This window comes from Calonectris borealis, chromosome 3 (genome assembly GCF_964195595.1).
Source record: "Calonectris borealis chromosome 3, bCalBor7.hap1.2, whole genome shotgun sequence".
NCBI classification, from domain to species: domain Eukaryota; kingdom Metazoa; phylum Chordata; class Aves; order Procellariiformes; family Procellariidae; genus Calonectris; species Calonectris borealis.
Genome location: NC_134314.1, coordinates 73,197,375 through 73,223,444, shown reverse-complemented (window position 1 = coordinate 73,223,444; position 26,070 = coordinate 73,197,375). Strand labels below are relative to the sequence as shown.

Below are 26,070 nucleotides of genomic sequence, written 5' to 3'. Positions count from 1 at the left end.
TGGCGGGGGTGAAGGTTCGCCCAACCGGCCGATAACATGTTGGTGTCTGTAAGCGTTATCACGCTTTTTTTCCTTTTGTTTAATTTTAAGCGGGGGGGAAGAAAAAAAAAGGCGAGGGGAAGGAAGAAATCGGGGAAAAAAGGCGACGCCGCTGCATTGGCCGGGAATCGAACCCGGGCCTCCCGCGTGGCAGGCGAGAATTCTACCACTGAACCACCAATGCTCGTGCGGAAAGTAATGCCCGCCTCCATCAGTCGAAGGTGACGAGCGCGGACTGCGCCTGCGCCGCCGCGGGCTTTCAAACGGTCGCGGCGGGGCGGGCCCGCCCCGCCGCGACCGTTTGAAAGCCCGCGGCGGCCGTTGAGGAGCACAGAGGCATTGAAAGAATTACAATAGAAGGATACCTTGGCCACTTTAGGAATTTCAGTTATATTAGAAATGTTGCTGTGAAACAGTGTTTGATTTTAAAATGTATTTAACATGGAACTGTGGTGAGAGTTGATACGTGTTGCCACAGGTGTAACCTGACAGCAGCATACAAGAGGCCCGAGAGCACAGATAGGCCAAAAAAAGAGCAAGTTTATACCTCCAAGGAGGAAAGATGCAGCGTGGTGAGGAATCAGGCGCCAGCAGCACAGACTGGGCCCACCATGACGGACAGCAGGCTGAGCAGAAATAGGATCAGTCAGCGAAGAGGGGCTTCATTCATGTATTTACTTCCCGTAATTTGCAAAAATGGTTTTTGCCTAGTGAAGAGCTTGTATCAATTTTTTTTCCACATATTCATTGCTTTAGAACAGTTTGAAGAGCTGGAGACCATGACAAAGGGTGTTGTTCTGGGGAAGAAAACCCATCGTGTACTACAGGGCTTAGGAAAACCAGATCCTGAGCTCAGTAAGCCACAGGAAACCGTCCTTAAGTACGGTGTCCCTGATGGAGCAGTAACTTATCACCCGTCTAAATAGACTCAGCTGCTTAACAACAAATAGGATCTAAAGGTTGGGCACAATGCAGCAGGTTTATGATAGTTCATTAGGGTGAACTTAGAAGACCTGCAGCATTATGTAGTCTTTTAATTAAGTTTATCACATCCATTCTTACCTTTTTGCTCTTACATTTTTACCCATTTAACATTGTTAAATTGGCAACTTTAGTCTATCCCTTTAACGAGTGTCTGAACTTAAAACAATCATTTCTACATTACTTTAGCTATAAGACAAAGAAAGCTGTTGATGAGTTTTTAAAATTCTGTTACTGTATCACATCACTTGATTGATTAGAGCTGGAGGGATTAGCCTTCTTCCATTTATAGGTTGCTAATGAATGACAAATGGTGCTGTACTTCCACCCCACCCCACCCCTCCAACCCAAAGGTAGAAGAATTAGGGCATAATATAGTCTCTGCAGTAAGACACTGGTTTCTGCATCAGCAGTTTTAGATGGGCACTTAAAGTGGACTTTCTCAAAGACAATTTTCCCTCCCAATAAACATGAAAGCTGTGATATGTTGTCGGATCTCTCTTAAGAGAAGGAATAGCTTCATGATACATAATGTGTGCATAATAAATAACTAAGATTTAATTATTTTGATGAAAGAGGCAGCAGAGAACAGGGAAACAGCACCAATAAACTGAAGTCTTGAACATCAAAATGCATACTCTTGAGAACAGGTTACAAACATGAGATGACAGCTAAGCACAATAACATTTCTGCTATTAAACATACATAAATTTTTTGTTAATCAGTAGAGCTGTTGCAGCGTAAAGGGGACTTGCGGGAGAGGGGTGTGAAGGAGAGGGAAATAAAATAAATGCATTTGGGCAACTGATGTTTACATTTCATATTTGATTAGCCAAAACAAGAATTGATTTTCACTTCTTACAAAGATTCATTGTATTTTTTATTACCCCAGCAGATGTTACACTACAGAAACCGATTCTGAGAAAACAGAAACAATTTCTAGAACTCAGAAGGAATGTCACTGATTACCAGTAGCTGATAATTCAGTTAGGCTGTTCACAAGTGCTGGGATTCTCTCTCCTACTCTGAAGTAACTTTTAAAGAAGCGTCAGTGCAACCATCCACTCACGTCAAATATAGGTCAAATATGCACGCTGCGCTAACAGTTCAGTCAGCAGGGGCAAGGAAGCCTCAGCTCCTCAACTACTGGGCACAGGCAGACAAACAAGAAATCTGGCATTCCTGCACGAAGGGGAAGGATGCTCCAGGGTACCTACTGGAAGAGTCAGCATAAAAGATGCACGTTCTTTTCATACGAATATCAGGGGTCTCGGTCCAAGCCGCCACCATCACGTAACCCCATAAAATCCAAACATACCAGTAAGTGTTCAGAGATCACATACCACACATGTAGCTGGACTACAGGTATGCAGAGACCTGGCAAAAGGGGATGCCCATGTCATGACAGAGACAAGTACACAATACTCAGAAGGCTAGTGAGTGACTTACTATAGCCGTGAGATAATGCAAGATTGTTAAGTTTACTAACTAGGCATGTAATAAATCAATAATTTGCTTAAGCAGAATTGTGTGGTGGTCTATGTATTTAATTGGAGGATCCAAAAGAACTGACAGTCAGAAGGATATTTATAATACAAAAAAGCCATTATATATACATATACACACATGGAATATATCTATATATATCTATATAGATATATGTAAAATCAGTAAACTTGAGTAATGCCTTTATCAAGAGCATCTTAAGGCATTCAAACATTTTATTATAACATTGACCCAATCTATTATCTTTTTGCTTTGGCTGAATTAAAGCAAACAGATTAAAGATCTGATCTGAAACACCAAAGACATCAGAAACCAAAGCCTAATAGTATCTTGGGTGACAGCAGCAGCGTCTAAGAACCCACCCACTGCACTGCCTATTAGCTGAATAACATTAAAAGGAGTCTAAATAAATCATTCCCACTCACAGCTTCGCAACAGCAGAAGATATGTCAGTCTCAAAGAGACTTTCTAGCCATATATTCTATAGATTCTATTACAAATTGAGGACAGAAAAGATACAGCAAGAGGGCCTGCCCTAGGATAGAATGCCATTGAATATCAAATAGTATTTACAGTACAGTTATGGGATTATAGAACATTTTATAAATACATTTAATATGTGTACAAGCGCACATAAAAGAGAAATTTACTTTCATGCTTTACAAAGTGAAAGTAACCTGAACTAAAACCTACTGCAGAATTCCACAGCTGCTGGTTAGGAGCCTTTATTCTCAACTGCCTGCACAAACCAATCCCCATCACAGGTCACCAGTGACATACCCATGTTTTAAGCAGCAGCTATGAAGAATCTCAACAGACTCTGAATCTATGTATGAAACGTGAAGTTTCAAAACATGGGTAAGGCATAGCATGTTGGAGAGTTGTGACATTTATGTGTAACTAACTTTCTCAGAGAGCTTGGACTGTAACACACTGCATTTTTGCAAGGAAATATATAATACTGCAGCATATAGGTGGCAAAATGCAAACAAGGTACATTACAACTTCTAACACAAGATAACAGAAAATGCCAGAAGCATCTACCAAATTCTAAAGATGTGAGCTCTTCCTATATTTGTTTCAAATGGTAAAATAATATTAATATTTCAGTACTTGCACATGTCCTTAAAAGACTCAATAAATTCCTTTAATAAAAGCAATTGGTTTTGCTTGTATAGAACCGTGGTGCCTTTACAGACTCTTTTTCTTTTTTTTTTCTTTTTTAAACACATTGGCTAAAGACCAGTTATAGAGTTAAACAGGAATATAACATAATACAATGCAGGCAGAGGAGAAATATACTCAGATAAAAAGGCAATTTAAACAGTCAATTTAATGAAGAATTGACATTATTTTCTCTGCACACTTCACAAATGGTAAGGCAGGCTTGATTAAATTACCTTTAACCAGTAATATATTATACTTTACTCCAAGACAAGTAGACCAGTTTTACTGGGATACTTACTATGAAGGAGGATAATCTTTAAAGGTTTATTTACATGGAAAACAATCTTTTTTTACATAATATATAAAATGGAGTAGTTATACACTGCAGCCATTTTATAATATTTAAGCTAAATGAAATGAATCTTAAAAACTATTCTATTTCAACAGCTGTGGAACAGGCAAACAGAACATGAATTGTTTTATTAAGCTACAAACCCATTTTCACTATAGAAAGTAACTAACTACCTGCTTGAGAAAAGCAAAAAAATTTTCATAATCATCTTCTAACCATGATAAGCACTTCACAGTAGAGGGGTGAACTTCCACAAATGTTTTCTCCCGTGACAAAGTCCGTTTAAGAAGCTTCCATGCTGCCAACCCTCTTTACTGCAGTTCACTCCTTCCTCAGTTATGCCAATATAAATAACTTTTTGGACCACACCGGAAAGTAGGTCACTCAAATGAACACGCTTACAAGAAAGAAACCTCCAAACGCTAAACACCAGGCAGTTTTTCCACTGATCCAGCATTTAGCACAGTACTATGGACAGTTGCGCTGGCACAAAGAGAGACACTGAACTGCAGCACAGGAAGGAACGAATGGCCGGAAGCGCACAAGGACTTCTTAAACCAGCTTGGTGAAAAAAGTAAACTAGTAACTGGTGTTTGCTGCGAGAACAGCTATGAACACCAATTTCATGATGTTTAGATAGTCACAATGCCAGTGCAATGGCACAAATAATAATTTAAGAACGCAGTAATGCTTACAGGCACATTACTAGATTATCCATTGGAATTCAATTCCAAGAAGGAGGAAATGTTTTAAAAGACACAAAGTTTACTAAAAATAGTGCATTTTCTTTACCACTGTGTTAGCTTCAGGAGAAAGGAGGAGAGAGAGATAAAAAACATAATTCTTTCTGCCTCTCACCTGTAACTCCTGGTCTTGTCTCAGGGAAGCTGCTTAGAGGGTTGCCCCCCTCCCTGCTCCCAGTAACCTCAACAGGCTCAGTACCCTCCCACCATGAGACCCAAGGGGATGCCTGCTCACCTGCTGCAGAAAATTGTGGAAACAGTCATGCAGAAGGCAGCAGACCCAGCCCCAAGTTCCTAATTCTATCCTGAACTGGGCTGTGAAAGACGGACCACTGAAACTGTACTGACGGCTCAGATGGACTGGTGCATGGCATTTCTCCTCACTCTCTGTGTAACTAGGAGGGAAACTGTTAAAGCCAAGTGAAACTGGTCTCCACAAGTCTCAAAAGCCATAATTTATAATCTTTTCCCATTACTATCTCAAACATATAATAAAGAAACTATTCTAAAATTTATTTTTCAAGCTAAAAATTCCAACTAAAGCAGAACTGTACACACTTTACAGTTTGGTTGTAGTCAGAAAATTAAACTAGATTTCAGAAAATGTTTTTCCTAAAGCTCTTTTCCTCTCATAATTATGGAAGAGCTGATGACAGGAGACACTCAAGTTGTTTCTGAGTGAGCAGTCCTTCTGCTTTGAGAGTGCCAGTCACATGCTACAGCATTGCTAATGTCAAATTCAATTACTATTTAATAAAATACTAGTTCTAATGCTTTAATACTTTATAATCATACCGTAGTCAAGACTGACACTTTCTTGTTCCAAAGCTGAGAACTATGCCACTACCACAGCAGTTGGAAACATTTCACCAGATAGATGACTCAGTTTTTCCAACACTGTGAATAATTAGGCTAAATACACTGAGAAGTGAGGGTACAGCAGCCTTTTTTTTTTCCTTCTCTCTTCAGAAATGTGTCAGAGAGCTTTATTAGTGTAAAGTAGGTTTTACATTTGGTCAATGCAAGAAAAAACTGTCATTAAAAATTCTGAAGCAGATATTATTCACTATATGCACAAATAGGTATCAGGCATCATCTTAGGGGAAAAAAAAATCATCACTATTTCCTATTTTGAGTACTTAGAGTACAGAGAACCGATAATAAAATTCAAGTGATTTTTTTTTCACCTAACATCAAATCTCTTCTAAATTAAACAATTAACAATTATTGCTGGAATAAATTAATAGTTAAGAAGGATTTCCCTGTATTCTGGGGAAACAAAATGTACAGAGAGGGAAAAGAGAAGACACAATTTTCTTAGTGTTTAAAAAAAGAAAAAGCATGCATGTATTTACCCTAGCAATCTTCTCTCAATTCTTTTAAGAGAAGAGACTTTTCAAAAATTGCAGCTGCAAAATAAGTTTATTTAGTTTTTCATCTTTATTCCTCTACTAAACATAAACCAGGTCACGATTTTGAACTCCTCTACCTGCCTGTTCATCATCATCATCATCTGACTGCTGTTCTGAGTTTTGGGAACTACCATACTCATACTCAATGGGCTTTGGATTGTTGTACGGGTAGCCATTGTCATCAAAAAACCTTCGGAAGGTGAACTCATAAAAAGCATGTTCAGGATGTTTTCCATTTTTGTACCACCCGTTAAGTGTATCATTTCTGTTCCCTTCCTTATCGTCATCACTCCACAATTTATCTGGATCAACTGGATCAAAGTTTGATGTGTCCGTAGGATGAGCAATTTTGGGAATGTAAAAAGCAGACTGCCGCCGTAGATCGCTTGAAAAATCTATTGTTTTAAAAAATGGATGAGCTTTTATTTCATCTGCACCGTTTTTGCCTAAACGATCTTCTGGCCCTCGGCAGAGTTTAATAATAAGGTCAGAGGCCTCTGGAGTCAATTTAGCTTGAGGTGGAATATGAAGCGCAGTTTGCCAGTTGATAACCTTTAAAGCAAAAAGAGGAGTTATTCTGTTTACAATTTCATAAAAACAAAAAAACACAGTGAAAATTAAAACACCAAACCAAACCAACAACCACAAAGCACTCACTCAACACATGTAAGTGTTTTCACACTAGAGAGGGGAAAATGTGAAGCTGCTCTTTCAGAAACACACAGAATATTTTGTCTGGAAATCTGGCAAAATCCAGGTAAAATTTATTCACATTCCAAATCTAAACTAGAGTCTGGCATGGAATACCCCTGTTATAAACCAACAACAATACCATAAAAACCAGCACCTGGAACCTGAGATTAGGCAATCTTAAAAAGAAGGTGAGGCAAACGAATTTTTATTTATTTGATGCACTGGAAAGATTAACAGATCTAAAGTTAAAAAAAAAAAAAAAATCAATACAGCACTACATTTGAGCCAACTAATATCCTGCAAGCTGAATGCAGTTTTGCAAAAATGGCACCTGCAGAAGATTGCCCTGGTGGTTTCTCTAAAACAATTGGGGCTCAGGAAGGAAGGGACCAATGGCTCCGAGCTGCCAGCAACCCTGAGCAGCCACAGTCATCTGCTGCTCCTCCACCTTTGCATGCTGAGCACCTGCAGATACATCACCAAAGGAAATCCTCTGCAGGTGAGTGGGCATGGAAGCCAAGTGGTAGGAAAAGAACACCAGGTGCTGGAAGAGGAGAAGAAAAGAAAGTGGAAATAATAACTGGAACAGGTGCAAGAAGTGAAAGAGAACAGCTGAGATCTGAAATGTGATTTTTAGCTGGCACGTTATCTGGTCATACAGTAAAAAGATATGCATGTGACCCTTGAAGTCCCTTTACAAATGAAGTACACTGCCACAGTAAAGTTTAAAATCTTGTTCGTTTATAACATGCTTGGACAGAGCAACACTCTCAAAAATCACCTTTGATTCCATTACAAATTAGAAAGACTACGTAAATTTCAAGCCTGCTTTTTCAGACTGTTAACACCAGACTTTTAAAGTTACCTTCATTTGTGTTTCCAGTGGTGTTTGTGCCAGGAATGGAGGCTGCCCCACTAACATTTCAAAGAGAATTACTCCAACACTCCACCAGTCACACAACTGTGTGTAACCTGAAATGAAGTCAAAACAAGGTAGTCAAAGCCTTAGTATAATTTTAATCTTGTATTTCTAAGAATAAAAAAGGTTCACATGAGAATTCTATTCAATACTTGTTTAAGATTTCCATACTAACAACTATTTTTTTTTGTCAAAATATTACATATTTCGGAAAAGTGGCAGTGTAAAAAAGGTGAAGCAAGCTACCTGAGTATCAGTTACTTTGCAGCAAGATTACAGTACAAAAATGCACTACCTGTTCGTAACAATACTTCTGGCGCAATATAATTGGGCGTGCCAACAAGGGAATGGGCCAGACAGCGCTGATGCTGACGTGCAGCCCTACGTTCAAGTGGCTTCAGCCGATCTCCACACCTGCAATTTGCTGGGTCACCCCATTCATTGCTGAAATCCATACTGTCTTGACGTGCATGATCACCTATAATTGAGTGAGAAAGGTGCCAAAATTGAGGAAGATTACTTTCTTAACTAGTACAAAATTTTCTTTATCTGTTACCATTTCTTGTTATAAGACAGAATCTGTTTCAATTTTGAAACTCAATTTGAGAGCTAAAAATGTCATCAACTTCATGACTTTTTGCTTATGATATAGAATACCAACTTTTGAGAACATTGTTTTAAGTTAATTTTTGACATAATTATGAGAAAGTATCGAGTTTGATCTTTTCTCAGTTTTTCCTTAACATAACCACATTGGGGGTACAGGGTGCGTATTGTTCTTGCTCTTATGTAAACAGAAAACCCCCAATATTTAAATTATCAAAAAATAAAATCAGATTTTAAATCTTCACCTTCTCTCCAGAGACTGTGTAACAGTCTGGCGTAAGTTACATGATATTTTGATAAAAACAAGTCAAAATAATTTAAAAATTGTTTTTGAAGGCATGTTCTTTTTTTTGAAAATTAGAAATAGGTTATTACAAAATTTGTGTTTTATCACTCTCAGAACTGTGAAAATTTTTTTGCTCTAACTTTTTTTTAGCTGTTGTTTTAAGCAGTCAAGTAGGATTTTTAAAAACCTACTCAAATCTTTCTCAGAAATCAATAGGTTATACTAAAAGGAAGTACATAAGACACTCAGGATTTGGGGCAAGGATTTCAAGAACAATTAAATTTAAAACATCAGCCCTATCCTCAAAACAGAGTTAGGGTTGTTGTCTATGTAATCATCTTGCTACCATGGTGATCCTCTCTCTCTGAATTTCAGAAGCCACTAATGGGACAAACTTACAGCAGCATAATTAATTTCTTCTCCCTTAAGGAATCAATGCTCACACTTACAAACTCTCCCTAGCTAAATGTTGCTTTCTATAATTTGAGTGGTGTGCAGACATATTGTTAGATGCTTTATTATTCAGAAAGGAAGCAGTACAATCATCTTTCTACTCATTTATTATTTAATTCCTTGCAAAGAATGACACATCAACAAAAAAACCAAAGAAACCTTTTATATTTCTCTTACCACTCTGATAGTATTTTGAATCGTGGGTCCATCGAAAACCTGTACAGAGCCCGAAGTCAGTCAATTTAATATGACCATCGCGGTCTATCAAAATATTATCAGGTTTAATATCTCTGTGGATGAAGCCCATTTTATGAACACTTTCAACTGCGCAGGTCAGTTCTGCTGTGTAGAACCGTGCCAGATTTTCTGGAAAGACACCCATTCTAATTAGGAGACTCATCATATCACCTCCTGGAATGTAGTCCATTACAAAGTACAAATTGTCCTTATCTTGGAATGAATAGTACAGGCGAACCACCCATTCGTTATCGGCTTCTGCAAGGATATCCCGCTCAGCTTTAACATGAGCAACTTGATTTCTAAGCAATACATCTTTTTTCCTCAGAGTTTTTGTTGCATATAAAGCATTAGTATCCACTTTTCTTGCTAGGCAAACTTCTCCAAACGCACCAACTCCCAGGGTTTTAATTTTTACAAACATTGATTTGTCCATTTTAGCTCTTCTTAGCCGAATATAATTAGACTCTTTCTGGCACAACATTTTCCTCATTTGATCTCGGGCTTCTGGTGACAATCCAACCTGTGCAGCAAACAGAATTAAATCTGAAGAGTAAACAGTACTCTTAATTCTTGGTGATCTTCTTACAATTATAAGGCTTAGGCAAAGCAAACCAAAAACTTGTATACAGCATGGGAAATCACACTTTAAGGGTTTTTGTTTTCCTTTTTTTAAAAATTTACACATTAGGATTCTATAAAGGCATGTAGGAATGAAACGAAACAAAAAATGTGATCACTTTCAACAGCAAAATGCATGAGGTGCCATGCACCAGAAGGTTCTTGAGAAGGGAGTATGTTCTCAAAGAGAGAAAGGGTAATTTACACACAAACTACTGGTAAAAACCACTACAAATAATATTTATCTGAGTAACAGTGTGCATCAACTGCCTCCCCAATTCTCTTTGCAGAGCTGAAGGAAGCCAAGACGTGCCTAGGAGCAGTAAGTCACTGAGGGCTAACTAAGGAGCTGCAGTGGGAAAGGCTTCCACTCTCTAGAGCAGCCAGAGCAGAAGTCACTGAACTTCCTGACTACGTCAGTGGAATTTCAGTTGCAGGAGGGAGTATGCAATTCTCCCACTCTCATGCTTCCCTGTGTATCTACACAAACCGGATCCACATGGCACTGTTTCCTACTGTCTACCCACACGAAGCACGTGCCTCTGCCAAACCAAGACCAGGTCTTCCCTCTTACCACATAACCCACCTCTTTCTAACAGGAGTTCAGTCACACTCTCTCTACCACTCTCCACTCTACATACCAACAAGTTGAGCAATTTCTTTGAAGTGGCTCACTCTTCCCGTGGTATCAGTTTTTGGCTCCCATCTGTGTACATATCCCTATCTTGAATGAACATCCCTGGTGTTCTGGCCAACACCACTAACATTCTGACAGCTGAAACACTCACAGGCCACATGTAACTCATTACCTACAGCATGGAAACCCTTATCTACAAGAACCACACTAAGCATTCTCATCGTATTCCAACCTGGGTTCCTCCTAGTGTATTTTTGCTGGCTTTAATTCCTTTAAAGTGCCATGCAATTCCAGTGCCATCTTTCTTGGCAAATTTCAGGCCCCTGGAATCAGAATATCCCTTCTTTTTGGTTTTAATGTAAGCAGAATCTTTCTTCAACTTTTTATATTCTTTTCTCTGTGACACTACCCCCACATAGCTTTATGTTCATTCCTTCTTTTGTTTTCTGTCAGCATTTTCAAATTCTTGTATGTTCCCTTTTCCATAGCATCTCAATTATTTTACCTGCCTAGCTGGCTTGAACTCACCATGCTACAGCAATGATTTCCAAGTTCAACCTACAGTATATTTCCTTATTTTTTTCCTGGACATTCTGATCATAAAATTGAACATGGCCAAACTGAATCCCTGTGAACATCACAACTGTTACTCAAGCACTATTCTAGAAGTTTTCAATTTCTTATTGTCACATCTTATTGATTCTTGATACCAAATCTTGCTGCTTCCATCTCCTTAATGTTTCAAATGTTTAAGATACTGTCTGCATAACAGTACTTAGGACCATCATCAGGATTAGGTAACCACTAGTCTAGGCCTGTATAAACTGCATGTTAATAGATGACTTCTACTTTGCCTAAATTACAATATAACTTGAAACAAAATATAATAGATGCAACTGAGAAAAAAGGCGAGATAGAAGATCAATTAGATATCATTCAGTATCTTAAAAATGCTGCCAGGATACTATATGTCACCTATTAAAGAAAATACTGTTAGAACACAGAAGATTTCTTACACGCATCATAACAAAAATGAATCCAAAGGAGATGCAATTAGGAAAAGGCATACAAAATGCTTGTCTACCCAAACAAACTTCACAAGGAATATCAATTCAGTAAGGTTTAAATGAGGAAGGCTGTCTCAAATTTGAGACAAAATTTTTGGTCGACATCAGACAGGCAGTAGTTAGGAGTGGGTAGCAGTAGTTTCAAGACTGGATGTGGGAAATAGGTTCAACTCCCTAATCCAAAACAAGAAATTGTCTTTCTCAACACATTACTGCAGGAATACCCAGGCACTGTCTTCCAGGACAGAAACATCTCAAGTTTTCTGTGAATGAACATGCTTAAGGCATATTTCAGTGCAGAAGGAGGGATTTTTGAAGACCTACAAATGTCAAGAAGACATTTGAAGACCTGACCCTGTTAAAGTTCAGACAAGGGTGGGTCGCCTTCTCAAGTCCCCTCTGAACCATGAAGTCTGCTTCAGTACAACCCTACTTGCACACAAACTGAACTCCACTGATCAGTTAGAAAACGGGCAAAAAAATATATTCTAGATGGCAACAAAACCCTAGAAGGGGTGAGATCCAATACAGTAATTAATCACTGCAAGACATACAGAGTCTCCAAAAACCTTGTAGCTTTACCTTCTAGTACCTACTCTCTAGCTGTTGCATCCTAACAATTTTGTTGTAAAAAATAGCTCAGATACCCCAATTTGTCATCTCTTCCCTCAATCCATCATCACTTTTTCCTATGCCATCCACTAAAACAAATGTTCATCACAAACTGATCGCTCCCTGCATTGCTGTATTTTCCCTAGAACTCTCCTCAGCTACAGAATTTACCAAAAATTAACCAACTTTGTCAGCTGCACAAACACTTATGCACATACACCTCCAATCAGTTCTAGTCAATGCCAGACATGAGAGCTTCCTGAATTGCTCTGTGATATCACACAATTCGCTCTCATTTTGCTCCCTTCTCATCTTGCCGTGCCTTAAATAATGACTTAAGTTTCTCTTTGTGGCAAAGACATCTAGCATAATTCTTGGGCAAATTCACACAACTAAATTAAATATTTTTGAGACAGCTCCACTCTATTCCCTAGGAAACCCAATAGCATAGAAATATATCTATGCTAGAAATACAGCATCCTGTGAAGGTAGGTATTTCTGTAGGGATGCATTCTGGTATTTTTTTCCTTTCAAAATTCCTACCAAGGCAGAGAAAAGAAGGGATTCAATACTTCTTTAATCCTCTTAAACTTCCTGAAAATAAGTAATGAGCTAGTTTCCCTTTCGTCTTTTCATAAAGACCCAAAATATACTTGACTATCGTGGGATTTTCTCCTATACCCTGATGAAAAACGAGGTCTGCTGCAGCATAATACCCCATTTTCCACCCTTCAGCCTGTAATTAAACATCCCAGCTTTAAATCTAGTATGAATATTATAAATTGCATTTCATATAAGAAAAGAGATTTACTAAGGCACTCTAAATGCACAAGAAAAACATCAAGAAAAGTTATATTGGTGCTTTCACATAAGTAATACTTATGCTTACTATGGAACACAACACAGTAAGAAGGGAAAGTGAAGTTTGCAAATCAACATTAATTAGAATCTTACATTTAAGTACTCAAATATAGTCAAAATAAATTCATGCTTAATTTTGATGCAGGATTGCATGCAAAGCCCTCTAAAAAGGGATCATGCTATTCTTAATAAATACTGTTGCTCCAAAATCTTACTTGTCTACACAGGGATGGAGGCTACAGAGTTCAGGAAAGCTTCCCACACCTTAACAGTTTAAATCAGCTGTTAGTGGAAGTGAAAAGGAAAGAGAGAAGACTAAGAATAAAGATCTAGAAAGAGTTCCAGGAAGAAATCTTGCTAACATTTACATATTCGTGATTAAGCAAACACTTATAAAACACTACAGCTTACAGTAAGAATTGTCAAAGAGTAAGAAAACATGGAATTAAAAAACAGCACTTCAAGAAAGTGGCATAAGTCAAATACATTCTTTCACAGAATAAATTAAAAGGTACATCGTACTCATGTCAAATTTTCAACTACAATTGTTAAGAAATATAAGTAATACATCTTGAATTTCCATTTCTGCAAATCTTAATTTCACTACTTCTCACTATTTTCTCTTTTGAAATGACATATGTGTACATCAGCTTCAGTTTTTATCCTTTTGATTTGGTTTAGTAGAACACTGAAACCCCAGAAATAGACCGCTGACTTCATATAGGCACAAAGAAGTTGATTTTACATGTTTTTGTTGACATCTGTTTTTTATTATCCCATTCGATTACCCCTTGTTTAAACAGATACCCTTACCACCCGGATTATAAAATACTTAGGCAAAAGGTAGCATGTCTCTTTCATTCTAAAAATGTAACTTTTAAAAACTGATTTTTTGGATTTGAACTTAAAAAACGCTATCGCTACTGGAAAAAAACTGCAGAACATAAAAGGTATTACTGTTTGGGTGACTATATAAATGCAGTAACCAGCCTACTGCTTGTCCCCGCTTTGCTACTTGTACCTGCAGTGTTTATTTAAAAAAAAAAAAAAATTTAAAAATCACTAAAATACTGCATGTAACTCACTCAAAAAATCAGGATTAAATAGAACCCATAACAAAAAGCTATGAGCCATGTAGCTAAATCTCAGTTCACACAACAATGATTTTGCTTCTGCTGCCTTATCATACATGAGCCAGACGAGCTCATCTTACTTAAAAAAATTAATTTCTAAGACGACAACTATGTAAACAAAGCAATGAAGAATCTGCCACATCTCAAACACAAAAACCAAAAATAGACTTCAATACCACAATATACCACAATGTTCTATTTATCTGTACTATTTAAACATTCTACAATTAAGACGTATTTCTTAAAATTAATACGGGAACAGTTCTCTAGTCATAGATTTAGAAAGAAGGAAGAGTTTACCCGCATCATTTCATTCTCTAGTTGTTTTTTCCGATGCAAACGCTGCTGATGTGACTTCAGTATATTCTCCACATGCTGCTCCATGAAGAATTTAAAGGCCTGAGGGGAATAGCTTTGAATGCGAGACTCTCTTCTTTCTTCATCTTTCTTGTTTTTTCTAACAGGAACAGGTGATGTTGTAATTTGTTTCTTTTCTTTATCTGCTGAATCAACACATTCATAATTCTTTTCATTCTCATCCTCTTTGGATAAAATAGGTGGCTCCTCCTTGTTGAGCTTGGGTCCTGTCTCATACAGACTGACAGAGGGATTCTGGTGTAACAAGTGTTTTGGGTAAGGTGGCGGGGGACCCTGGTAATTTGGAGCCTCTGCAACTGGAGACATAACTGCCATATTTGTAGATGGGCTCTCAGAGAAGGGAATGGTCTGAACCGTTTGCACTGGTTGTGGCATCCAGGAAGGGTGAGTGGGCGCTAAGGCAGTCTGTAGCTCTGGTTTTAACACACGCATACTTTTTACTGGTTGCTGAATGGGAGCTGGCGTTATGGCTGTTACTGTTGTAGCCGAAGGCTGAGAGCTGCTGGAGTGATTCTGCCTATTTCCATGATGGTTGTTGAAAGAATTTGACCGCACAGGAACATTGGGTTGCCATGTAGGCATGTCATGCCCATTGCCAGGTGATGACTGCGGTTGCACAGGGGAAGGCTGTGACCAGGACGCAGGTATTCCAGCTACATTTGTATTATAAAGTTCCATGTTGTGACTATTTCTATTTGGCACCATCATTGCCTGAGGAAGACTCCCATTGGTGTATGCTGAAGGAGGAGCAGATCCTCCTGCCTGCATCTGTAGTGCTGTGGGACTTTGCCTGTTAGTTGGATTCATGGGGTATGGGGGTGGCTGGCGATTCACTGAGTTCCCAGACACCACGTTCTGGTGAACTATGAATTCTGCCTGACAATTGCCATTTTGCATTCCAGCTCTTCCTGAGGGAAAACCAAATTTGCTGTTGGCAGAACTCTGCATGATTATCGGTTGTCTCCCAATGGGGACAGCGCTCATGCCTCTCTGACCCTGCGTGGAAGAATTTATAGGTGGAGGATTCATAGGTGGAGGTGGATAACCATCCTGCCATGCTCCTGGTGGCACTGGAGAAATCCGGGAGATGACATATTCCATGTTTCCAGAGTAACGCTTTGTTTGAGAGTTTGGTTCCCAGGAAGGAGGTGGAGGAGTAGTTCCCCTTGGAGGGGGTGTCTGTCCTCGAGGAGGTGGAGGAGGAGGAGTGACACTCCTTATCTGTGGTAGAGGCGGGGGATTCACTCTTTGTCCATTGCCAGGGTGAGCCTGCGCAAATGCTGCAATGCCAGATCCAGATAACGGCCTTCCTACATCAGGCTGAGAGCTGGGACTTTCTGAGCGATAAACTACACCATCTCCCAGGGAAGGGCCATGTCTCTGAGGAACCAAGGACTCCTTAGAACCCTTCCAGCTCTGCTTGCGGTTAACTGATTGCTGTACAGTCCCTGCTTTTACAAGAAGAAAACACAGCATTTATATTATTAGAAATCATTTCTATTCACTGTTGAATATTGAATGTTTTATTCTTCTGCATTAATTACTACAGAAATAGGATGGGAATTCTCTGACATAGCATAATCCACTGTACTTCACATGAAAAATTTATCTCTATCTAGTAATACACAGCATGCTATGGTAATATGCTCAGTAGACAGTATAAGAGCAAAAAAATGCAATGAAATTATAGCATTGGAGTTTTTAGAAATTACTTTTCTGAAGATGCATTTTGCTTCAATTACAGATGCACTCAATTTTTAATTGAAAAAAAAGGTAATATGCAAAATTATTAGGCATACTATGCATTTTTAATCATGGATACAAGAACTTTCAGAAGAGATTTTCAATACAAACGCAAAAAAGCAACAGCACAGGAAAAATAGGTTTAATCATGTTGCTACTCCTTCCAGTTTAACACTTATAATACAGGAAGCGTTCTTAAAGTAAAATTTAACTGAATGTTGTAAAAGTCAAACAGCCCGCTTACACCCTTGTATGTGTACAGTTCATCCAAAATTGTTATATTCCTTGCACGCAAAATTTGATTAAGTACTTTAATTTTAAAAGTTATGTCTTTACAGGTAAAAGTGTAATATATAGAGGCAAGAATTAAAACTGTATGAAATTAAAACTTAGAGAGCCAAACTCTACAATATATTTACTTTACAGATGTTATTTTGCATCATATAAACACAATAATATGCAAGGAACTGATAGGGCATGCAGTCTTATTGTGCTTTTTACAATGTTATTACTGTGATACTTGTAAACACACATGGTACTGTAACTGCTGAAAGTCACTGTATATTCAGAAAAAGAATGTGTTAATTACTACATCTGTGCAAGTAACAATGAAAATTGTGGCTAAACAGTGGCATCTAGCTAGCAGCTTCATACAAGCACCGACTAACTGTGCTTCACAGACTAAATGAAAATAATGCTGTACTTTGCTACTCTTCACTACTAATTTTTCCTCATACCTATACGGTCAATTTAAAATGTAACTTTACAGAGCTAGCAGCTCTGCCCTCAACTTCAGTCAAATAGAAGTTCAGTATTTCTGCTGCATTTAAAAGTTACCGTTTGTTTAGGTGTATGCTACTAAAACCTGGTAAAAAAAGAAAAACATCAAGATGTATTAAATATGTGCTTGCATGTGTTAAGAGAGCAATTACAGCAAGTAGCAAAATTCTGACTCTGTTGCTACCAAAGCTATAGTCTGTCCCCTAACTTCTATGAAAACATGAAGTCTGTCTTAAAAACCATACAAACAAAATCTGGAACCAAGCAGAAAATTAAGTAGACAGAGGGATCTTGAAACAGGACATCCTAAAATACAAATATTGTAGCCATATGATATATAAAAATATATATACATAAAGAAATAATATATATACACAAAAGTACACATAGGTAGTGCTGCTGTGTGGGAGAGCGTGAAATGAGAGACAAAAAATTAAAATAAGAATTCAGTGCTCACCACTGACTTCTAAACATCACCTGACACTGAGAACAAAATAAGGGCATCACACTAATGAGGGACAGAAATTACTAAAATGAGATCTGAATGCCATTTCTTGTATAAAATACTTACATACAATACTAAAACCACAGAGTTAAAGTAAAAAACTTTATCTCAACATCTCCTGTGTTGCACTGCGAGCATATGACGGAGGAATTTGCTGTTTTATATTTTTCACCTATAAGAATACACTCAGTGAGTTAGAGTTACCATGGATACACCTACCTGGTGGTTTCATACCTGCGTTTACAGGTCTTGCTGCTGCTGCAACCATCTGTTCCCGACGAGGATCCTGGTAGCTCATTTTACTTATAAATTCGATGGCAGCTTCTATACTACGGTTGTTAGTTTGTCTAAGAGCTTGTATAACCATATCCTAAAGAGAAAATTATATACAAAAAATAAATTACAAGAAAATGGCAAAAATACCAAAAATCATGGTTATTTAGCCACACAGCATCTTAAAGTACAGAACCAGCAATATTTTAAGAGATGAAATTTAGTTCCCTCTTCACTAACCAGAGGACCTGAGTAAGAGCCAAAGTATCTCTCTCTCCTCTAGATGAAGAACAAAAACCTTGGTCACCTATGTGACATGAAGTATTCAATGCCTTGAAGAGTATCACCTTACACAGAACATAGAAGGACTGCACTTGAATCCTAATAAGCAAGAGAGATTTCCTGTAAGCTATTTAGGGCGTTTTTTTTAAAAAAAACAAACACAATGAACTGCATTCTCCCATAATTACTATATATAAATATATTACTACCTATGTACACACTATATATACACACACACCTCCCCGATACTGATAGATATCTATCTGTTCAGCTTTAACCCTGAACACTACCTACTACTTGAGGGGTGGGGGGAATAATCAGAACATTTGTGACATTCAATATACTTAAATTAAAAAACAAACAAACAAAAAAGGTAAAAATCAGCCGCTTACAGCTGGCCAACACCCCCAGCTATGATGCAGTCCATAAAACAATCCCAGCTCAAAATACATTCTCATTTCATTCCTACTTGCTGTCTCAAATAGCCCCCACCAAGAAAAATTATTTCCTACTTCAGCTGTATCAGTTCCCAGGGGTGTTCACGGGCCAATGCCACATGGACTATTGTGGCAACACAACTGTGGGTTAACACATGGCAGAAACGGCTTATGCTGGCACTGTGCCTGAAAAAAGGTCCATATAACCACAAGTGTCCTGGGAATTCTCAAGAACAAAGGGTAGGAGCAAAAGCTTCAAGATACAAAGGATTGAACAAAAATACCAACTTAAGATACCTTCCTAGTTTATTATCCAGCCCCTTACCATTCTTCAGTTTGCAAAAATGACTGCAGGTTCAATCTGTAAAAATGGATCTGAGAACTGATCTACTTTTAAAAAAAAAACAAACCAAACCAAACAACCAAAACCAACTAACCTCAGCAACAAACCACAGAGCAGGAGCAAATTATTACAAAATCATTTATCATGATAAAATCCTTTCATTCTTACTGAAAACACAGCCTGGACTGTATCTGAGCAAGCGAAAGGGACATGAAAAATTACTATTGGGACCTGACACTGGGACATTGTTGAGGAAAAGCCCGTTGATAGTTTTGGAGAGGCTCACTCTTCGTAGAGGTAGATCTCTGTAAATAGCAAAGCACCACAGCCAGCAGAACTCATGAGCTGGTCGCTACTACAAGCGGTGTACTCCTGTAAAAGCAATCCCTGTTGTGGTGCTTTGCCTTTTACCTCTGGAAAGATAAGTGGTTTGCTAACTTTTTTTTTTAAACCTGCTTTTTTACTCGGGTTTACAGAGAAGGCATGAAAACAGGTAATTTACTTTGATGTGCAAATCCCAGTAAAAACACAGAAGCTGTAAGTGTATTAATTTTTTACTCCTGGAAACCACTTTTCAGACTTCTTTCACTTATTAAAACGAATGAGTGGAAATAAGTTTAGTCAATAATTTAAAAAATAAATAAATTGAACAATTATTCAGTTCCCTATTCTTACAAAGAAAATAACAGCAGAATAATTACTTATGTCCAAGACTTTCAAACAAAAATGTCAATTTTTCTCTGGAGAGTATACCGCAGAGAAGAGACTCTGCAACTGTTTTTGTCATGTGCCTTGTTATTTTATCTGTATCTGACAAAGTACGTAAAGTAAGGATAGCCAAATTTCTTTCCCCACAAAGTTTAAGTTTCTATAAGCCACAGATGTAAAAAGCTCATTAAAATTCAGTTCTGAAATATTTGGTACTGCCTTTCAATTTAGAATGGCCATATTTTATCAAAATATTTTAATTGAGCACAATCCAAAATTGCGTTGAGTATCAGAGGCAAAATCCCTGTTCTAGAGAGTCCAGTTCTCTCTGCCTAAAATGATATAAATACCTAAAACAACTTACCCCTACCACATAAGAACAAACTGCACAAAATGCTTAAAAAAAGGAAAAAAAAAAAACAACAAACCAAAAGCCAAGCCTCTCTAAATCCTTCTATTCCTCTTCTTCATCCCTCATTATTAACAATTTCGCTATGTCCTAATTAGAAACCTACCAGATTTTGAAGAAGCTATTTTGCTTATCATATGCTGTTCAAACATTCCATGACCAACACCCCCTCTGACATGTATTAATAGTTTATAGTCAGCAGAACACCAAATCTTGAAAATAAAATATTTCACCTCATCAAAGCCAGCAGCCTGTAAGTCTTGCAGCATTTGTCGGTTAACTTCTGATGTTCCTTTGACAGCTGAGGTTGTTTCGTTTGCAAAAGGCAGAAGTGAGTTTCTTATCTCCTGCAAAACTTTATGATATGTTACAAATTTGGGAGGATTTCGGCCTTGTCTAGGATCTTCAGATAACATTTTGCCCATGCTGTGATCAGCTTTAGCAGCATCTGAGGGTTTAGGTAAATTCCTGAGGCTCTCTCGTATTTCCTGTAGCATCTGCTGGCTGCTGCCAGTATAGTTACTGGCAGGAAAAGTCTTAGGCCTCATTTGTCTATAACCTTCTGGCTTCTCACTTCTCTTCATGAAAACATGTATATATGCAACCTCCACCAAGGACTCGCACACACCAAAATTCAAGGAAGACTGGCTGGTAGTTTCAGAACTTGTGAAAGCAGTGGCTCTGCACTGTGAAACCGTGGTTCCTGTAGTGCTGGAGTTTGTCACAACTCAAAACTGCTATGCTGTTAAAACAACAAAAGAAATCCCATTATACATAGAGCAGTGAAAAAGTTCAAAATGTAGCACTGGTAGCAGTGAATGTTCACATGCAGCACTGCCTTCAGAGTTATTAAAAGCATGCTAAGCAACTTCTTCAGGCAGTCTTTACTCAACCTAAATTACAAACTGTGTTGGGTTTCTAACAAAAAAAAGTTTTAGGTGCCTCAACTCCAAACTGTTGAATTGCAAAGGTTGCAGACAGAGTAAAGAGGAACCCTGTGTAGTGGACAAAGCTTTCAAGAGCAGAGATGAACTGCTGTGTGTGCTACCCCATCACTGCTCCTTTGCCTTCCCTCTCTGCTGGGTGCTGCCTCCATTCATCAGCCACGTTCTCTCCAGCAACACTGTTATAGCTGAAGGTGCCAACTCTACTATTCAGTTAGGTAGGACATGGACTAAATACCCCAGCTGTTCAACAATTCCGACATCAAGCTCCACAAACAGATGGAAGCGAGAAGTACAAAGTACACCATTGAGATGGTGTATACCACATTTTTTGGTATATAATACCAAATACCAATATATAATACCAAAAAATATATAATTACCATGATTTTATCCATTCTTTAGCAGTCACATATGTAAAAAGTAAACACTTGCCTAGCTCATCGCACGCAACTTTATGATTTCTTGTACCATCTGCCATTTAAACCTGTTTAAGGGTTCAGTTTTTTAAGGCCGTCACAGTCTCTTAGCTTGAGTCCCCTTGAACCAGTCTTCATCAATAGTTATGTAATTTTTTAGTTTATTTTACATAAGGAAAGTTGAGAGCAGAGGGAAAAAGAAAACAAAGAAAATTTAATCAAACTTTTTTTACTGTAAAATTGTTTAACAATTCAAGCATCAAATTCACTGAGAGCATAGCTGTGACATTTGGTAAGGGAAACAGAGCTTTCTGCCAAAAACAAATAAATAACATTTGCATTTTGAAGGCACTGACTCATCAGGGGAAGAACCCTGTGTCTGCAGAGAACTCAAATCTCTGCATTCGTGCTGTGCATTACTTAGTACTGTAACTACTGTAACTGGTACGGCAAAGGATAGAGCAACTAAGGTGAAACACTGAAGAAGTTACAGAGCATTTGCCTCTTTAGAGTATCATGAAGTAAAACTTCTGCAGTCTCTACTGCTCCACAGAGGAAGATCAGTTACTAAGATAGCAAAAGATACAAAAATTACGTATTTTAGCACTGTCTTTTCTTCACAGGCAACTAAGAACGGTAAAGCTCAACTCACACTGTTCCTTTACTATAATGCAACGTTTAACAGTAGCAATACTAAAATTTTCTTCTTTTCTTGTTTCTGTTTCTCTAAGTGTTAAAAATGTGCATTCCTAGTTTTCTGAAGGATTATTTTTGAGGATTCCGATGTCTGCAAGCATCTTTTGCCTCTTAAAGAAGCAGTGTGTAGATAAGTGTTTCTTATATTAGACATGAATTACAGCTGTCTAAGTTTTACACAGTCTACATAAAAGTCACTCTTTCTTCATCCAGGTTTCACTTCTACAATATTTGCACTGTCAAAAACCAATTAACGATTCAGTGATTGAGGAAGAATACGACAAGAAGTTAATAGGAAAAAGAACCCTCTAATACCCATGCAAATTATATGAATTAAATACACATGCTACCCATATATGAATGAAACCTGAAAGCCTGAAGTAATACATAAATAAGGACTGCAAAAAGAAACACAAGAGATACCCACTTAATCCCATTCTCCTTGGAGAACCACTTAAGAAATAATGTAATTTCTCTAATGGTACTATCTAAATCTTAGGTACTGTAACTTCACCCACAAGCTTTCTCTGCCCTGTGATAGGTTTGAAACCTTAAATAAATGTAATTTGGTAGTTATGATAAAGCTTTCTCCTGCAGTCTGGTAGCATACAATTCTTCAGTGCTCACTGAATAAGGAAAAGATCATCAGATGTGTAAGTGAATTTTAATAATAAACAGTGAAGTTTTGCTCAAAATATTAAGAAACCTAGATTCAGCAAAAAGTACGTCATGAGAGCAATTAAAATGTAATTTAATTTTGGCCACTTTCAAAATCATTTTCAAAACATGCCATATTTAAGACCACATTGAAAATACTTTGTCAAAAACACTTTTTCCAAAGAAAAGGGAGTAACTATATTTAGATCATTTTACTAGAATTTAGTTTTGCTAGGGATGACCCTTTTCTTTCCAAGAGACTTGCTTCAAAAAACACACGTGTTGGATATCCAAGTGCGAGGATGTATGCCAATAACACTTGAGAGAATCACCACCTCCAGAAAGGTGAAACCTCTAGCATAAACTCATCTCAAAACACAGGACAACAAGGCTAAATACCTTAGAGGCTTGGTAATCTAGATTACTTGTTCAAATTAATTCAAAACTGGGAGTAATGACTAGTTCACCATTGGCAGGGTAATCTAGATATAACAGTTGGTATTGATCTTGTGTCACACAAATACCAATAAGAGAAGAAAGAAATGTCCATACATTTCCTTTCAACAAGTCCCAAAGGCCTGGAATTCAGGAGAAAACAGTTGTTTTGCACCATAATTTAATCTGGTATTTCAATATTCACTTTATGGTTACACCATAGGTAGCTGAGATAAACAAACGTAACACCCCTCAGAGAAATCAAGGCTAAATTAACAGGACACTTAAACCATAAATCAGGAGACCTAGAGTCTAGCACCTAGAGGGGGAAAAAATCAGCTTGTGCTCAGATTTCTTTAGGTGCAACACTGAGAGAATTGTATTTCTTTCTAAAGTGCTTTGAGAACTTTAAGACAAGGGATGCTCTAAGTGTTTGATAGCTATTATTTTGCTGGCAACTGCAGCATAACAGGATATGGACTAAGCAGTCTTGGAAAATAAAGCTGCACTTTCACATAAATTTTTAGCAGAAGCAGAGCTTTACCAGTGTAAACCAGCCAGTCCACTTATCTCCCACCACTTACTATCCCCAGCATAATTGTTTGTAAGGGCACACAGAGTGAATCAAGCTAAGGAACTTACCTAGATAAATAGTAACTTTTTTTTTGGCAGGTTGTTTCTTTTGGCAGCAGTGTTGGGTAATAGCAGTTTGATGTGTATGTGAAACTACAGCCTTACTTGCTCAGAAACCCAATTAAATTGGTCCTCCAGTTTCATGAAGTACAGGAAAGCGAGTATTACCATTGACTACAGTTCACTTTGCTTTACATATGCACCTCAAAATTCAGAAGTCACCTCCTCTTACAGACATTTGCACACATTTTTAAAGCAAGAAAGTTGTGACTGCTCAGTAAGAAACCTATCTCAATTTTGTACTTCTATCTAGCAAACACTAACTGTATCCAAGGGAACTGAGGTCTATTCCCCCTTGCAGTTTTGTGTCATTGAATGTAAATGATAGATCTGTTCATTAATGCAGCTGTTTCCGCTGATGAAGTTCTCCACGTCCCTAAAGCAGTTAAAAAGTAATTTTTCATTTCTTTTCAAAATATGGGGATAAAGTATTTTCCTCTACAGGTCAAACTGTACGGAAAAAAAAACCACTTATCTTTTTGCAGTATAATCATGAAAGATTAGACTTAAAAATAGGCATTTGAATGAAAACACAGAATGGTTGGATGCAACTGTCAGTGCCTTTCAATTTTTTCTGAGGAAAAAATACACAGCTTTGTAAAAGATCTGTAACATTTCTTATCTCCAAAAGTTTTAAACATACATTTCAATACCCATATTTCCGATTAAGTATTGAACGCTACATATTAATCTATTTTGGTTCTCTCTCTCAGGTACCTATTCTAATAACTTATTTTATATGTAATCACAATGCTTTATTGCTAGGAGAAAAAAAACAATCAAGAATTTGGGAGACAATTTTGTAGGGGCTTGGTTCAAGCCAACAAAAGGAAGCTGTTCAGATAATAGATCATTGAGCCGTAAAGCAATTTGCCAAAGGATCCATTTCCAATCCTAAAAGTTTCCATAGGATGAGGAGAAAACTGGGCCCTGAAATTAGTAAATAAACACAACTACATACGGTCAAGGAAGACTGAGCTGGAAATGACCAGAGGCTAGCTGAACACTGGGAACATTGTGCGTTCGCTCTGCTTGTTTCCATTCTTACGCTTTGCCATCTCCTTTAACAGGATACAGCTCTTCTTACATACAAATGTATTCTTAGTTATTCTCAGTAGCGGCAGTAGTTATTTCGAGCACACGCAAGACTGATCTTTATGGCTACCAGAAGGACAGCCGCTGAGGACCAAAGTGTAAGCTGCGTTGGCACAGGGAGGCACTAAGGTAATTCCTACGGCACAGCAGGACCCAGGGTTTCACGGACCACCCAGACCGGGAGGGTTTCAGCGCCGGGATGAGTGCTGGGCACACGACAACCACGAGTACCCTACGGCACTGGGACACCTGCGCTTCTGTCGCCCAACCAGCCCCAGGCCGTGACCCGAGATCGGTCTTGTGCGGTCTTCCCCCCACCGCCGGCCCTGCCCGCGCAGGTCGGCGGGACGACCGCGGCCAAGCACCGCCGCGGGGGGCGGCGGGACCCTCGCCCGGCGGCGGCACAAGGGCCCAACCGGCCCCGCCACCCCTCCCGAGGAGCCGTTCTCCGGTGAGCGAGAAGCCGCCCTCGGAGGCACCAACCCGCGGGGGAACCGGAGACGGCACCGTCCCCCGCGGCCGCGTCCCGCCCGCTCCCGGCAGGGCGAAAAGGGCCCAGGACTCCCCGGTCAGCCGTGCCGGAGAGGGCTCGTTACCGTCCCCGCGCTGCGGCTGCACCGCGGCCTCTCGCCTCCAACCCGCCGCCGCCGCCGCCCCCCCCCCGTCGCCACCGCGGCACAGCGGACCTACCTGCGGCGAGAAGGCGGCGGCGGCAGCGCCCCGGGCCCGGGCGTGGGCGCTCGGAGCTCGGCCCCGCCCGCGCGGCGACGACCGCCGCGGCCCTCCGCGATGCCGGCAGCGGCTCCTCGGTCCCTCCACCAGCGCCCGCCGCCGCCGCCACGGGCCTCTCAGTTCGGGGCCGCCATTTTGTCGGTGTCTCCGCTGCGGAGGGCTTCCCGGATATGGGCAGCTCCCGGCCTCCCTTGCGCGCCTGGCGCTCCCCTCGCA

The 26,070-nt window shown here is 39.1% G+C and overlaps 1 protein-coding gene and 1 non-coding gene across 6 annotated transcripts; both read right to left on the bottom strand.

Annotated features, from left to right (window-relative positions):
- Positions 1–152: 152 nt before the first annotated feature.
- TRNAG-GCC (transfer RNA glycine (anticodon GCC)) lies at positions 153–223 on the bottom strand. The gene has a single exon. It is a non-coding gene; the product is annotated as a tRNA-Gly (tRNA).
- A 5,990-nt stretch (positions 224–6,213) lies between these two features.
- On the bottom strand, positions 6,214–26,034 carry LATS1 (large tumor suppressor kinase 1). 5 transcript variants are annotated; one of them, XM_075146170.1, is made up of 8 exons: positions 25,813–26,033; positions 20,417–20,925; positions 17,951–18,101; positions 14,626–16,154; positions 9,335–9,917; positions 8,108–8,290; positions 7,759–7,865; positions 6,214–6,752 (listed from the first exon to the last, which is right to left on the bottom strand). In XM_075146170.1, the coding sequence occupies exons 2-8, from the start codon at positions 20,765–20,767 to the stop codon at positions 6,240–6,242; spliced, it is 3,417 nt and encodes a 1,138-aa protein (XP_075002271.1). In that variant the 5' UTR covers positions 20,768–20,925; positions 25,813–26,033; the 3' UTR covers positions 6,214–6,239. The 5 variants fall into 5 exon arrangements, with proteins under 5 accessions (XP_075002271.1, XP_075002272.1, XP_075002273.1 ...); XM_075146171.1 differs by having other exon boundaries at positions 14,626–16,151; XM_075146172.1 differs by having other exon boundaries at positions 17,966–18,101.
- Positions 26,035–26,070: the final 36 nt, after the last annotated feature.